This window comes from Anarhichas minor, unplaced genomic scaffold (genome assembly GCF_050575085.1).
Source record: "Anarhichas minor isolate MPS153535 unplaced genomic scaffold, ASM5057508v1 ptg000046l, whole genome shotgun sequence".
NCBI classification, from domain to species: Eukaryota; Metazoa; Chordata; class Actinopteri; order Perciformes; family Anarhichadidae; genus Anarhichas; species Anarhichas minor.
Genome location: NW_027466492.1, coordinates 757,501 through 774,528, shown reverse-complemented (window position 1 = coordinate 774,528; position 17,028 = coordinate 757,501). Strand labels below are relative to the sequence as shown.

General features: G+C 43.1%; 1 protein-coding gene across 2 annotated transcripts in view; it reads left to right on the top strand.

Moving 5' to 3' along the window:
* The first annotated feature begins 2,157 nt into the window (after positions 1-2,157).
* Positions 2,158-17,028, top strand: part of slc8a2b (solute carrier family 8 member 2b) — a 28,579-nt gene continuing 13,708 nt past the window's right edge. The window contains exons 1-8 of one of the 2 annotated variants that reach the window (XM_076112006.1): positions 2,158-2,544; positions 5,308-5,445; positions 5,831-6,058; positions 7,049-7,417; positions 9,816-9,941; positions 10,948-11,143; positions 11,364-11,494; positions 16,386-16,759. In XM_076112006.1, the coding sequence (XP_075968121.1) occupies positions 2,158-2,544; positions 5,308-5,445; positions 5,831-6,058; positions 7,049-7,417; positions 9,816-9,941; positions 10,948-11,143; positions 11,364-11,494; positions 16,386-16,759 (1,949 nt within the window). The remainder of the gene's footprint in view (positions 2,545-5,307; positions 5,446-5,830; positions 6,059-7,048; positions 7,418-9,815; positions 9,942-10,947; positions 11,144-11,363; positions 11,495-16,385; positions 16,760-17,028) is intronic. The other variant, XM_076112007.1, reaches the window with a different exon arrangement.

Here is a 17,028-nt window from a genome sequence, read left to right as displayed (position 1 = left end):
AGAGAAAAAGAAAATTTAGATTTTGGTCCTGACAGATGAGGCGCAAAGGCAAAACTTCAGGCGTGGAATGTTTGTCTTAAAGCTTACATTCTCTCTACTGACCAGCAGGGGGCGACTCCTCTGGTTGCAAGTCTATGAGAAAATGACTCTACTTCTCTCTTGATTTATTCCCTCAGTAAACATTGTAAACATGAGTTTATGGTCTCAATCTCTAGTTTCAAGTCTTCTTCAATACAGCATGATGTTCATTTAGTAAATGATGGTCCATTTAGAGTCAAATAGACCTTAAGCAGAGGGTGGGGCTACTGTGATTGACAGGTCGCTGCTGCTACCGGAGACGTATACGGCATCTCTACGTCACTCCTCCGTATTCCAAATATGGTCACTTCTGTTCATTGGTTGCAAAAACAACATGGCGACGGCCGTGATTCAAGATGGCGACGCCGAAACCACTGAACTCGAGGCTTCATAACGATAGTCCACAAACCAATGAGTGACGTCTCGATGACTACGTCTACTCCTTATATACAGTCTATGTGCACGTCAGGGCCGTAGGTTTGTTAGCAGCTGCTGTAACAAACAATTTAGCATTTAGAAACCCCCAGACATTCGATAGACTTCTGAATGTCTAAATGTCCTTTAGTTACCACCAACTCTCTGTAGACACTTATCATTTAAATATAACTGGGTTTTGATATTAGTGCAAATCTTTGTGAAATTAGACATATAGATTTTTGCAGTGAGGGTCATTTACAGAAACAGGGGCCAATTTTTGCGCCAAATGTCTGCATATACTTAAATATGTTCAAATAGCACAGGAGTACTGCGATGCTAGTTTCCTTGGCAGCGCAGTAAGAGGTGCATTTCACCCTCTGCGGGTGTTTGAGAATTGCAAAGTTTCTTTTCATCTTATTTGTGCAGGTTTAGCAGCAACAAAAGCCACGCTCAATTCTTTTGTGTCTCTCTTTCCCGACTCTTTTGTCTCTCTGTACATGTCGTTTGTCGATCTTCCTCCCTTGTTCTCACCTTTCACTCCAGGTTCCTCTTTCCCACTCTTTTCTTTCTCTTCATCTCCCTCCCTGTGGTATTTATTCCTTCCATCTAACTCTCCCACCTACCAATACCTTTATTTCTAATCTCTCTCTGATTATCTTTCTCTGTCGTTTCTTTGTCTCCTCTTTGACGACCTTCACTTTTCCACATCCATCGACCTCCATCCATCTCTTCCCTCTTCCACATCTTTCTCCTTTTTTTCGTGCTCTTCATTTCCTTCTCATAACCTCCTGTTCTATCTTTCTAGCCCCGCCTTTCTTTCCCATAACATTATTTTGTCTTCTCTGCCACTTTTGTAGTTTCCTGTGTGACTCACTGTAGAAGCACAGTAGGGATTTCTGGCATATGGAGAAGGCTGAAGCAACACAAAGTACAACTTTATTGCCTCAAAAACGTTATTGTATTTTGCTCGTGCCCTTCATAGGGGTAGTGGTGACTCACCACCATGACGAGAGTGTGTCGGGGTCTGCCCTTCATCTTCTCAGAAGTTTGTGTTGAAGTTGAATGTCTAAATGCACCCACTTGAGTTGTTACTTAGTGTTCAAGGACCCTCTGCCCACGTGTGAGCCGTGGAAAACGTCATCTGAATGGATGTTTGTGTCGATAGATGAGTCAGGACTCTTGGTAAACATGAGCACCTTCTTAAAATGGAATTGACATTGAAAAGAAAATTAAAAGGGAAAAAAAGAAAGAAAGAGTTAGTGGATTTGCAAACAAGTGGATATACTGACGCAGTTCAATTTATTGTGCAATATTTTTTATGCATTTCCCTCAAAAGCAGAGCTGCAGGGAACTGTTTCAAGTTCCTCTTTTTTCAATCACTTTTCTTTATCTGAAACCAGGAACAGTAGCCAGGATGTGGGTGAAAGATGTTATGGTCCTAGAGCCGGACTATAACATCAGTCACAAAACCTCATTTCTCTTTTTGTTCTCTCCCCCCCCCCCCCCCCCCCCCCCCCCCTCCTCTAGGTGAGCTAGTCGCACCGCCTTCAGCTCTACGCAGCATCCCCCCCCTCCCACCTCCCTCTTCCTCAGCCTAATCCCGCCGTCCTCCTGCCTCACCTTTTCCATCCCACTCCTCGTGGGAAGCACACACAGCCAGCCATGTCTCTCTTGGCCTCCCCCGCCCCCTGCCTCCTCCTCTTCCTCCTCCTCCTCCTCCCGCTGCCTCCCTGCCAGCCGGAGTCCAAGCGCGGTGACCCCAGCAGCGACCCCAGCACCGGCCCCGGGTACCGAGCGGTCACGCCCTCCATGTTCCCCTCCTCATTCCCGCCGTCCGCATCCTACGCCAACAGCACCCCTGAGAAGTGCAAGGAAGTGTCGGAGTGCAAGCCCGGCATCATACTGCCCGTCTGGCAGCCCAACCGGCCCGGGCTCGGCGACCAGGTGGCCAGAGCGGTGGTCTACTTCGCGTCGCTCATGTACATGTTCCTGGGAGTGTCCATCATCGCGGACCGCTTCATGGCGTCCATAGAGGTCATCACGTCCCAGGTGAGAACGAGTGAATGGAGGGAATACTTTGAGCAAAATAGTTTCAGGAAGCACCTGTCATCAACACAGTATGACAGCACCTGTACACCTGTAAAATCTCTACATTATTTGGGACAAACAGGATCGTTGCCAAGAGGAAAAATAATCATCCTGTAATTCTTACATCCTATTTTGTATCTAAATATTCTTCAACTGTCTTCATCGTTCTGAAACCATGACACAAAACATGTTGAGGATGAATACATTGGAAACACTGGCTCAAGTGTCCAGTGCTGTTATGTTTCTGATAAAAAAGGTTTGAGTTTCTCCGTAGGTTCTTTGGGTTTGACCAGATTTTTTTTTTAAGTTCATAATTTGCCACAGTCGATATGTCAGTTGTACAGACGTTACTCTCTTTAAGTTAGAAAAACAGCATTACTAATCTTTAAACCTTTGACACAAATGACACAAACATATGTTTATGTCTTTCATGTCTATGGGCTTTTTAGATGCTGCCTGTTGATACCATTCTTTCACAAACACAAAATATCCCCCCCGTTCATATAGCGCTGGCTTACATCCACAGAGATAATGGTGCATTCACCATTAGCTCTCAAAGTTCTCTGTAATCGGTGGCAGTTGGACAGGAACCATGCTGCCCGACTAAAAATAGTCTTATTGTATATGAACCCATTTATCAGGCGGCGCATGCATATTTAATCACTCTTAAGTGCTTGTTGTGCTCAAAGTTAGTGTTTGCATCGTCATGTCCTTGTCTGATCAGTTCCCTTAATGGAGATTCATTTAGATTTCCCTCTCCTTCCATGTATCCTCTGTAATAGTTTACACCCTCTGCTGTTTCCAGAGGCAGAGAGAATCATAAAGTGTATCTGTTTAACTGAACACAGCAGGAAGGTGCTGAGGTGTAGTCTACTCTCAGTATATAGAAGGGTTGGGCCCGTTTTTTTAATGCAAATATTGTATCAAACAGCCATATCTAAACCTCTCGGTGTCATTACGTTGGCCAGGACACTCTCATGCTCCTTTGTGAAGTAACAGTGCTGTTTTCATCAGATGTAATGTTTCCAATTCAAACGTACAGTTAGTTAAGAGACCGGAACAACCTGTTTTGTTTGGATCCTCAGAAGGTTCTATTTTTCAGGTGCCTGGTACCCAAAATTAGAAAAGCCAGTCAGCTGTCTGCAAAAGACAATCAATAAAAATACAACTCTTTCTTTAACCTTTATTTAACATGTGCAGCTGAACAGATTGATATTTAACATACAAATACGTTCTTCTGTATTCATATCCGAAGCACAGGCACTTTTTTTTTCCTGCAGAGTTTTCAGCCATTCAGATGACTCATTTTGACACTTGCAGTATGTTAAGACATGAAACCAGATTAAACTCCCTCTCACCTTAATTGACATTATGGCGAACAAGGACAGTCTATTATCACATGGCTCCTGCCACGCCCTCCTCTCCTCACTGGAAGTGATTCCCATAGTAAGAGCTCATTTACACTCCCGCCTGCTTAAAGGTCGACTCCATCTGCATTCTTTTCTGGGGGGGTGTCGCGCCCACTCAGTTCATACCGAAGAGCAGTGACGTAGGTTACCAAAGTAACGAATCATAAGGTTATGAATAATGTGAATGCAAGCACTAGCTGAGTCAACGTTAGCTGTGCTAAGTTTGGAATTAACTGAACTTTTTGATGCAGGGCTGTATGATTAGTCCCGTGTTCTGCAAGGTAGAATTACTGTTTTTGTCAATGGAGTCCGGTGACCTCGGAGAGAAGGATATAATATATATAATATAATATAATATAATATAATGTTTCCTGTCAGAAAGAAAAAGAAAAGTCAGTATCAGTTTAAGCGAATGCTATATGTTTTAACAGCTGTAATTAGTAATTCCATTGCAGTTTGTGAGTATGAAACACACAGTGAGCTCGAGAATTAAGATGTATTCTGAATAAGTATTTTGACTTTAGCAACACCACGGTGTCGCGTGACATTTTACAAGTCACATGCTTTCTGTATTTGTGTATTTTGTGTGAAACGGCACAGTAAAACAGCCTCAGAAGAATCCACACAAGTAGGTGGGGATTCAGATTTCCTTTAAAAAATGCTAAGCTGATGCACAAACGGTGATATACGAGTCGTAAGTCAGAGGCATAGACATAGATACAGATTTGCAGATTTTGTTTGTGAATACGTATGAGACAGTTTTAACACTATAAAGGCAACCTTTCAGTTGAAATGAAAGACATATTTTAGTTCAAGCTAGAGATGACAATCTTAAGTAACTAGAAAGTGTACGCTAGATTATTTACTTTTTTAAATGATCCAACCGGGAAACCCAGCCGTGTTGCCAATCCTTCCCAATGAAAGTACTAGCAGCACTCGCTCCAGAAGTCACTCGTAGTTCAGTTGGTCTTCAGAGGGGTGTTCAGTTGGTTGCATTTTGTAACCTCACCACTAGATGTCTCTAAATCCTACACACTGCTCCATTAACCTGGGTGGTGTGTGTGTGTGCGTGTGTATGTGTGTGTGTTCAGACTGTTTCCTCCTCCTCCTCACTCTTCAGTTAGCTTGGAACAAAATGAATCTAGTGACCTGACATACACACCTGCATAGTTTGGACCCAACCTTCAACCTGAGTAAAAGGTTGCAATCAGCCAAAATAACTGGACACATCTGTGGGTGTGTGAAGGGAGTTCATCACAGTGAATTAATGTAGTTAATAAAAAGAAAATGACGTTTGTGTGTTTTGGGCCAACAGGAGAAGGAGGTGACCATCACCATGCCTAACGGGGAAACATCGGTGGCGACGGTTCGAATCTGGAATGAAACGGTGTCCAATCTGACACTCATGGCTCTCGGTTCCAGCGCTCCGGAGATACTGCTATCTGTTATAGAGGTACACACCCGCACACACACACACACACACACACACACACTACTGTGTATCTCTATCACAGGGAGTTATGTGGATTCATCGATGCCGCCGGCACTCTCTTCGTGCTCCTTTTTCTCGCTCCATCCGTCTTAATCATCTTTCATTTCTTTGTTCCAAAGTAAAATATTCCTTTTCAGTTGTATCTGTATAACTATAATATATTCTGCATGTTGTTGAATCAAAATGCTCTCGCGATAAACTTCAGACTACTTAATCATTTTCAAGACTGCTCAGTCGGCCAAACGAGCCATGTTATTCAGGGGTGTTTGAAAAGTAACTCTGTGTCTTGAGTTTGTTTCTACGCTCGTCATCGGTTCTCTGTCTCTCGTCACCACGTCCCTCCCAGGTGTGCGGTCACGAGTTCCGCGCCGGTGAGCTGGGCCCGGGGACCATTGTCGGCAGCGCCGCCTTCAACATGTTCGCGATCATCGGGATCTGCGTGTGGACGATCCCCGAGGGCGAGACCCGCAAGATCAAGCACCTGCGGGTGTTCTTCATCACCGCCTTCTGGAGCATCTTCGCCTACATCTGGCTCTTCCTCATCCTGTACGTCATTTCGCCGGGCGTCGTGGAGGTGAGACAGACTCAGAAAGAGTGGCACTGTTCGTCAGCGCAGACGTAAAGGCATCGGCCATTTTTTTATGTACATTGTTTGAGGGGGGGTAATTTGGTCCCAAATGAACCCTCTGAGATACAGGTGGCTGAAGTGATGCAATACATACAGATCAGGTGGCAGCTACCAGGAGGCAGAATGGCTCTTGTTTTGGCATGAATCACTTTTTGTTGTGTTGGAAACAGAAAATGCTCTCAGACGCCTATTTTAAATTTAAATTGTCCTTATGAATTGTCTCTGATAGGGATTGAGGTTGACGGTGAAGGTGGAAATGTAGGACATTAATATTTTTGGAGACATGACTCAATCAACATGTCTCCCTCCTTGGATGTTCATGAATAAGCATCTGAATGCAACCTATTTCATTCATTAAAGGCTTTGTCTTGGTCCAGGTTTTGAGACATCCATCTCTGAGGTTGAGTTGACCTTTTGAAGAAGAAAAAAAAGGAAACAGACTGTAGAACTGGAAATAGATTTAGCGTTGCCTTAGTGTGATGCATTGATGTAGATTAAACTAGCTAACAGGATATTAAGGCGTTAAAAACATCTACAGCAGTAAAATGCAACATACACATTCATGCAGCAGTAATATTAGTCCAGAAACATCATATATAATAGTAAAACACTGAGGGAACTCTACATTGCACTCTACTTTTACTTTATGTACTTTGATTTTGCTGATAATACTTACATACTTGTAATGGAGTATTTTCACAGTGTGGTATTAATACTTGTACTGAGGTAAAGTATCCGAATACTTCTTCAACCACTGCTGAAAAGTAAATTCACCTCCAAAAGCAGGTTTGTTGTCCTCATGACACTCCTTCCTCTCTCTCAGTTTGTGCCACATTGCACCAGAATCATACCACTTAACAATCGCACCTGAGCCCAGTTTCCGGAGTTGTGTGCCCAAAGGGAGGAAGCGATGTCTTAACGGTCTGTGTGTTTCAGGTATGGGAGGCTCTGGTCACCCTGCTGTACTTCCCGGTGTGTGTCATCCTGGCCTGGATCGCCGACCGCCGCCTGCTCTTCTACAAGTACATGGGCAAGCGCTACCGCGCCGACAAGCGCCACGGCATCGTCGTGGAGACCGAGGGAGACCTGACGCCCAACAAGGGCGGCATGGAGATGATGATAGACGGCAAGTTCTCGCCGCGGGGGGGCGCCGTGGTGCCCGCCGAGAACTGCGGGGGCGGGACCCAGGACGGCACGGCGGGGCACGTGGCCAAAAACGTCGGCACGGGGGGCAACCTGCCCAACTCCAACAGTGCTATGGTCAACGTGGAGAGCAGCAAGGAGCTGGACGAGAGCCGCAAAGAGGTGAGACACGGAGACGTTGACAGCTTTAGGAATCTGTATTTCTACTAATCTATATTTTGACATAACATGACGATTTGACATAACATACTGCAGATTGCCGCCAGACATTCTTGCAAAAATCTCCAAATATCAAAAGTTTATGATACCAAACCACAGCATGACTCTTCCTGTGGTGTTCTTCAAGGACTTGTGACATCTCCTGTTGACCTGCCATCTGCCCCTGAAGATCTTGATACTCCCGCCCCTTTTGTCAACCTATAAATAACTCACACTGTCCCTGAAACACACCACTGGTTGGTGCCGACCAGCTTATCAAAATGTTCAAACATCGGATTGTTGACATAGAGGGTGAAATGACAAAGAGGCTGTAAGACGCTCTTATCCCTGCAGATTGTGCTCTGCTATGAGTTTCTCATCTCATTTCACAGGTTTTTGTGTCGCTGAAAAATGCAGTTAACATAGAAAACAGGATTTCTACTGTTGCGATTATGACATGATCGGAGTGCAAAACAATGGACCGTTTGCCTGCAGGAGACAGTAAAAAGTGGCCGTAAAAGCTGCGATGAATGGCTCTAGTTACGATTTCCATTTCCCATCCAAAGGCATGCTTCGTTTTGTGTTTCGCGATACCAGTCTTTATGTAAACCATGTTCCTCTCGACTTTATAATTCAGCTCACACGGAAAACACCGTCTCAAGCAGGTGCAGAGGGAATGAAGATGAAATGGTCCACATTTAAACCTGACAAGGGATGAGTTGTCTCACCGTTGAGGAGAAGAAGGAGAGGAAATGAGGGTTTGAGAGGTAATGAGAAAGAGAGGTGTGAGGACGGACAAAGACGAAAATACTGTGATGAGGGTCAGAGAGGTCGAGGAGAAACGAGACACAGAGGGAGAAACATTCCCAGAACGAAAGTGAGGAGGACGGAATGAAAGTCAAAAAGATCGGCAGCTTGTGGCCTGTGTGGACACACCGATCTTTAATTTGGCATTTTCTGAAAATGTAGTTAAGATACGCGTTACATTTAGAACACAGACCATTCGGCGTATCTGAATTTGCACAATCAGGACTCGACCTCAACTTTATGCAAACGAGATCCGTCGATCGCAACATCAGCAGGCTCGTGAAACCCAGATCAAACCGTCAACGTAGCCGGCGCTTAAGAAGTATAAATCACAAATTACTGGATCGCCTATTGCTCGCCTAAAATGTGGCTGTAAAATGACAGAGTTTGTCATCTGGACACCATGTTTAAAAAACAGTTTGAGCCAGGCACAGATCACCGTCCAGAGCAAACTGGAACCGGTTTTGGGTTCCGCCACGTCTTTCCGTTGTTTGGTCAGATTTTGTGTATCTCCGCCATTATACTCTCGAACGTGGTTTTACATGACGAAGCGATACGCTCTCTGCCATCGTCGCGGTTGTTGTTGATTCATTCCTCCTGCAGCTTTCATTTCATTTGCAATCATAGAACGTGATGTTTGCATCCGGCCATGTGGTGCATTAACTGCTGCAGGGCTCAACACTAACGTTTAAAACTTGGTTGCCAGGCTGGCATCAGCTTTTGTTTGCCGCAACTGAAAATATGGTTGCCATTTTTAGCCACCAAATAATTTTTAGTAATTAAGATATTATACAGTTATTCGACAGCTTACTAATACAAATGGGACATGTATTCATGTCATGTGTATGTAGTACATGCTTTGCAGTATAATTTTTCGTCCAGTTCAATGATACTACTACTCTTGTGATGTCGATGGGTTAGTCGAACTTTCCCCCCCGCCGTTAAACAACTATTCATCATCGTCTAAAAACAGACACACACGCAGCAATATTTCGATATCACTAATGCAACAAATAACAGAATGTGTTTATTTTGGGATGCACATTTAGTTTCTTTTCCTGTTTTTTATATGTTAAAAAGTGTTTGCCACTGATAACAACCAAAGGCTTCTGAACTTGTATTTTCTGAATCCGCTCAGCCTCTGAATGTCTTGGATGCAGTTAAACTTCGGCCTAACTCGTCTGGTTGGAGAGCAGTTCAATATATATTTTTAATTTAAGGAGGGACATTTTCTTCCTTTTATCCAGTTAGAGGTCTGCATCTTAACATTTTGCTGATAAAGCTTGACTTTTTTTTTTCAACCCACACATGAAACCAAGCCGTCGTTCAACAGAAGTTAAAACATGAAAATGATTATACGTTATTCACTAAAAGGAAGTGCCTTTTGAAAGGGGTTGTAGGAAGTTGTTGAGCTGGAAGCCGAAGCATAAATTCCTCTGGCCTTCCTCCCCGCCACAGAGACGTAAAGAAGCATCCGTGCATGCCGTCAGTGTGTGTGTGTGTGTGTGGTTTAGATATTCTGATCATGAGTGCGTCCTCTCGTCTCGTCCTCCAGGTGATTCGTATCCTGAAGGAGCTGAAGCAGAAATATCCGGATAAAGAGCTGGACCAGCTGGTGGAGCTGGCCAACTACTACGCTATGCTGCACCAGCAGAAGAGCAGAGCCTTCTACCGCATACAGGTGTGACACACAAACACACACACACACACACACACACACACACACACACATTATTCATAAATAGTCCCTGAGGTGAATACAAGGTTGTCCAGACCTGTAGAAGGACATTAAGTAGTTGAAGGACTTGAATTTCTGATACTCATTTTTAGACTCTGCTCATGATGGAACTACAAATGTTTTATGAAAATCAATAACATTTTAAACAACTATTGATCACATGAATATAGGTTTATGAACTGAACAGCTGTTTACTGCTCCATTAGCTCTTTACTGAAGCGCCGCTGTTTCAAACACTTTTTGATCTCTATAAGCGGATGATGACTGTACATGAAAAGTCCAGATGTCACAAACAGTGGTGGAATGTAACTAAATACATTTACTCAAGTACTGTACTGAAGTACAAGTTTGAGCGACTTGTACTTTACTTGAGTCTTTTACTTTATACTTCCTCTCCACTACATCTCAGGGGAAATCACTACATTTGTCTGACAGCTTTAGTTACTTAATAATGTAAATGTGTTCATACTGATGTTGAGGTTTGGATTAAACAAACATAGTGAAGGTGTCACTTTGTGCTCAGAGTCATTGTGAAGAACATTGATCTATAATGAAAAGAATCGTTAGTTAATAGTTCAAAATGAGCTCCAGCTCAACCAACTTCAACAGTGAACCCTGCTTTTACATGAATGCACGAGTAATAATAATCTCATGATAGAATATAAAATAGTAAAACAGTCATTTTTATACTTTTGATACATTTTGCAAATGTTTCTTACTCTTCAGTTAACATCTTCAATGCAGGCCTTTTACTTGTAACAGTGTGTCTCTAGTGTGGTATTAGTACTTTTACTTCAGTTAAGGACCTGAATACTTCCTCCAGCACTGGTGACACATTACATTAAAAAAATGTCTGTCTATTTCTTGATGTAAATGTTTTAGAAAGAATGATGTACTTTGTTTCTTCTGTAAAAACTGATCCTCCTCCTGTCTGTCTGTCTCCATCAAGGCGACCCGCATGATGATCGGAGCCGGTAACGTCCTGAAGAGGCACGCGGCCGACAACGCTCGCCGCACGGCCGTGACCGACGAGGAGGCGCCAGAAGAGGAAGACCTGGGAGTGTGCAGCCGCATCTCGTTCGAAAGCGCCCACAGTCAGTGCATGGAGAACTGTGGCGTCCTGACGCTGGCTGTAGTCTGCCAGGGTGGGTATTCTTCAAATGTACACTTACATTTCAATTACATGTTTTTATCTGTCTTTGATCAGTTCACATTTTATTTGCAATCCGAACTTGAAGCTACAAGCCATAATACATACCACACTTCCTCTTTAAGTAAAAGTAAAAGTCCTGCATTTAAGATCTTACTTGAGTTATTTATTCTAGGGTAGTTTATTCTATTCTGTTTTTTATTCCTGGTGTTTAGGGGGTCTGGGAGAGAACACCTTCTACGTGGACTACAGGACAGAGGACGGGTCCGCCAACGCCGGATCGGATTACGAGTACAGCGAAGGAACGCTGGTGTTCAAACCCGGTGAGACCCGCAGAGAGATTAAGGTGAGTGAAGAGAAGAGGGAGACATAGACACAGTGAAACACTGAAACCACCACAAACCAAGTCAAGGAGTGGGAAAGTCAGCTTCGGCCGGTAGGCGGTGCTTTGTTTTGGCTCGATGGTTTCAACATGACGGCCGGGTAGCAAACTTTCTAATTTTACAGCTGAACAGTTCACTAAAAATATATTTCTGAAAACATTTGAGGGCGAGAAAAAGGCAATGCAGTAACTTGATTCATATTTGATGAGAGCTGTCTAGTTTGACAGTTTCCCGAGAGAGTCCTCGGCTCTGATTGGCTGTTTTTTGTGTGAAACCCATTAGGAGCGCTAAACGGAGGCAGAGCAACCTGATTTATTTTCACAGAATATCCCTCTCATGCACTGTTGTCAGAACACAGTGACAGTTTGAGCAAATATGACAAAAAGTAATTTATTAGAAAAGTTTCCAACTGCAACTTTAATGGAAGCTCTATTTGCAAGAGCGGATATTGTAGGAAACTGAATGAACACAGTGTCACCACAGATAACAGAGGAGTGTTGCATAAATATTTAGTCTTTCCCATTTATTATGTAGACCAAATATTGATCAAATTAATTACACACAGACTCATTAGTCAAACTACTTATTCCATCCATATTTAATTCTCTAAGTCTCTCTTTTACTCTGTTTTTTTAAGACCCGTGATTAAACACAAACAGGACAAACTTTAAAATGTCCTACTCATGGACTCTCTGCTGTCCTGGTGGGGAAAAGTAAAGTAAAAGTACTCTTACTTTGCAAGCAAAAGTGCTTAAGTAAGCAGTAAAAATAGTCATCAAAATACCTACTTGAGTAAGAGTACAAAAGTATATCAAAACAATCCCAGTTGCCATCACAGACAGACAGACGGACACAGATCACATCCAGGTCTCTACACTCACATGAAGACAATGAAATTAGAGAAGTGGACAAATCAGTCTCTTATCTTTCTGAAAATGTCTCAAATCGGAGGTCTCATTTAGACTTAATAATAATTAATGCTGTGATGTTTCGGCATCAATCACCTATCAAATACAGGTGTGCTCACTTCTTCACTTTGGCCTGAGGAAGTGGTGGTTGAAGCGTTGCATCAGTTGTGTCCACGTAAAATAAAGCGGCGGCGTTTTCCGTGTGCATAATTTGGTCTCTACTTCTCTGTCCCCTCTTCATCAGGCTACACAAAGCTCGACTAGTTAAAAGCAGAATGCTAGCTTGAACATTCATATAACATTCGGACAGATGCAGGGGTAGTAGTTTTGAAGCATGATATTCTGTGTGTATGATAAACCGTATTAGCATTCACACGACAGACGCACTCGTTGCCGCCACAGCTCTCTGAAGTACTGAATTCTAGTTTTGAATACCTCAAACAGGACGTGATTAATGTAGCGCTTTTCAAACAATAGGAATCTTATTAGAAAAAGTTAGGATGAAAAACTAAAAGAAAAATCTGGTACTTGAAATGATTCCAGCACTATTATCTGAAAAAAAAAGGTACAGAGTTCGATGATAAGTCAAAGTGACCTGCTTCAAAGTTTGCCGTCTTTTATTACAGACCTTTTTTTTCTTCTGCAATCTGAACTGAAGAAACCGAGAATATTACTTTTTTTAAAAGGCACTACGCTGTGTGAATGAAAAGCATGCAGGGTTATTGCACGAGGTAAGCCGGGAAATCTCTCCTCACATTCTAAGTTTGATGTAAGATCAAAAGAAGGGGAGAGTGATGCAAGAGCCTGAAGAGTCTCATAAAAGAAGCACGAAGAGGGCCGTACAAAAGCACACAGTGTAAGTTAGCTCATCTACCATGAGCGATTGGATGGAGAGACGCTTAGTGAGTACATTAGAAAAGGTCAGTGTCATCCGTTTCAGCAGCACACCAGTGGATTTCATCCATCACGGTGCCAGAGGTGAGCAGCAGGGAAACCAATTAAACTTGAATGTCTCACTCCGTTCCACTGTGCGAGTCTATCCTCTACCGGTCAAACAAAAAGTGATCGGGTCGACAGAACCAATCAAAGCCAGCACTCTTTGTTGTAACCAAGAGTTGTAATTCTTGGGACAAACACGCGTGTGACAGCTGACGTAAAACACAGGACCGGGTCGGCCTCGATTGGCCCCGATGCCGATCTTTGAGACCGGATTGTGACGCCCCTCCATGCAGTGTCTCATAGTAAACAACAAAACGTCGCCTCATCAAGGTTGGCCATTTATGGAGGGTTGTGCATGAAATGAAAATTGAATTGATTGTCGCTACACGTCCACTGATGGAGTAATGGTGTAAGTAGGCAGATTGACTCCATCAGTAACAGAGATGAGACAGACAATTATAAATAATAATGTGAATTTATATGGATTTTAATTAATCTATGAAATTTTTATAAAATATGAAAAAGATCTAATCACACACTTGTTTCGTCCAAAAAGACCTAGATGTTCAGAGAATCATAAAAAGCATTAAATCGCCACATTTGTTTGATTAAAATATCAACGATCAGTCAATTCTTAAATTTGTCGTTGATTAATTTGCTGTTAATCATTAATTGGTAAGCTACTAATTGTTGTAGCACTAAATATACATGAATTAAGGTTAATAAGTAGCCAAACAAAAAAAACAGCGAGTCACTGCCGGTTGAAAGTTTCAAGCCTGTGGTTAGAAGTTTGCTTTGTTGCGCCTGTAACCACACCCTGCAGTGATGTCAGAGAGTCCTGGAGTACATCTCTACATCACTGCTGCAAGATGAGAAGTTAAATCACTGGAGGTCAGTAAAGACAAGATTTTCACGGGAGGTTTAGTTACTCTTTAAAGCGGCATTTTGATAACAACAGTGTATGAAATGGCAATGTGAAAGGTAGGGATGAATCTACAGAGAATGGGCAAACACGTTTATGGTTCTTATACCTTTTGTTCAGCTAGATAATCTTCACAAATGAACACCACTTTTATGATTTCTGAGGCGTTAATGCAATCACCAGAAGTAAAAAGCTTAGTTTGTCAGCTATAAACGAACAACGCCACGGTCACATGACTCCACACCACCACCACTAAGCTAAAGGTGGGCTCGTGCTCGGTGTGATGAGGTTTTGTCTCATTTTGTCCTTTTTTACTAATAAAAACTTGAGAAATTTACTAGAGGGGATTTTTCTGACATATTTTATATCGTAGAAAAAAACGATATATTATATAAACATCTTACCACAGACTTTATATCAGTTATGGAACCAAAAATCCATTGACTTCGAGACGAGGAAACCTGAAGGGCAAAAATGCTGACTCATTTACGAGTTTTAGGACTCATTCCTGCACCACTCTATTTCCCTCAGGAGTCGGTGGAGACCAAAAACAGAGCTAAAAGACAGTGAATATTAGACTTACAGTCTTCAGGTTCTTTAAACACAAAGACTAATGAATCACGTTGCTCTGTTATTGCCGGATGTGTCTTCGGAACAGTTTGCTAACAACTTCACCGTATCATCTTAAAAGGTGATTTGTTAGAGTTGTTTCTGCCGCCCCCAAGAGGCCAAAACATCTGTTATCCATCCTAACTTCAAACATTTACCAGCAATTTATATCCTCTTGCAAAAAGGAATCACATTTTCGCCTATTTCATCTCTGCATGTTGCATCATGGCCAACCAGAATATGTTGAAGTCTGAACACACAGCAGGACGTGGCCTGGCTCATTGGATTACAATGCCAGCCTAATCTGATTTGGGAGCGCCCACCTCTCGGTTAATGCGCGGTGGCATGATTGGATAACAATCTCATGTAGATGAGAGGTGTAACCGGAGCCTCTGTTTATGAGTGTGCTGAGGGAGATGCTCCTTGCCCTGCCTCTTCTCTGTATTCAGCACAAGCATCCAGACCAGGATTGATGCCAATTCCCTTCGAATTCTTAAAATTAAACTGTAGTTCACATAATAATCACACAAGTCTTTTTATTCTGCTAGCGTCCTATATAGAAAACATTCAATATTGACTCCAGAGATCCGTGTCTTTACTAAAAGGATTCTGCATCGTGTATATATTGTGCATGCATGCCAGCAAAACGGATATAATTGCATTTATCCATATCAGTTGTACTTGCTACATTTGCTGCTCTACAATCTGCATACTCTACAATCGATGAAACGCCTGTAGAGTATGTGTTGAACTGACTACAAACAAACATAGATATTTTAAACACAGCTTCGGTTTTGCAAGATTGCAACTTCCGGTTCTAAACAGTGAAGCAGATGTGAAAGTACCTTCAACCTGCTGCATTATATCTGATGGCCAGCAGGGGGCGACTTCTCCGGTTGAAAAAAGAAGTCTGATTGTATAGAAGTCTATGAGAAAATGACTCTACTTCTCACTTGATTTATTACCTCAGTAAACATTGTGAACATGAGTTTATGGTCTCAATCTCTAGTTTCAAGTCTTCTTCAACACAGCATGATGTTCATTTAGTAACTTATGGTCCATTTAGAGTCAAACAGACCATAAAGCAGGGGATGCTTTAGGGCGGGGCTACTGTGATTGACAGGTCGTTACAATAGCCATATATGGCGTCTCTACATTACTCCTCCACTTTCCAAACAAGGTTACTTCCGTTCACTGGTTGCAAAAAAAACAGATGGTGACGGCCAAAATCCAAGACGGCGACGGCCAAAATGCCGAACTAGACTTAAAAACCACAGTCCACAAGCCAATGGGTGACGTCACAGTGGTTACGTCCACTTCTTATATTCAGTTTATGTTTTACACACTCAAAAGGGTCCTGATATAGAAAGTACTGGACTCTCTGCGACGCAGCCTGTTTTATTGTTAACAGGTATCAGAGTAAAGATCAACTTGAGATCATTGGAGCCTAAAGATAACGACCTGCTGTCTCTCCAGGTCGGTATAATCGACGACGACATATTCGAAGAGGACGAGCACTTCTTCGTGCGCCTGCTGAATCTGCGCGTGGGCGACGCGGAGGGGATGTTCGAGAGCGACGAAGCGGGCGCCGCACCCAAAGCTCGCCTGCTCGAGCCCCTGGTCGCCACGGTGACCATCCTGGACGACGACCACGCCGGCATCTTCACGTTCAGCGAGCGCATGGTGCGGGTGAGCGAGAGCGTGGGCACCATGGAGGTGACGGTGGTGCGCAACTCCGGTGCCCGCGGCACCGTCATCCTGCCGTACCGCACCGAGTCGGGCACCGCCAAGTCCGGCGAGGACTACGAGGACGCCGGAGGAGAGCTGGAGTTCTCCAACGACCAGACCACGTGAGTCAAGCTAGAATTATGGATTTTTTTCATTTTCATACATTTGCATCTTGTAGAATCTCTGTACAAACTTATTTGTCTCCTGCTGCTGGTCACAAAGCAGATGTGATGGAAATTCTTGCCCACTAGTATGTTGACAGACAGTTATGACCAGCTGGTAAAGAAGGTGGAACATCTAGCAGCTAAAGAGATGTAGAGCAGAAAGCAGAGTGAATGTTGGACATGTAATCATGTGGTGGACACAAACACGACTCCACTCGATGCTAATG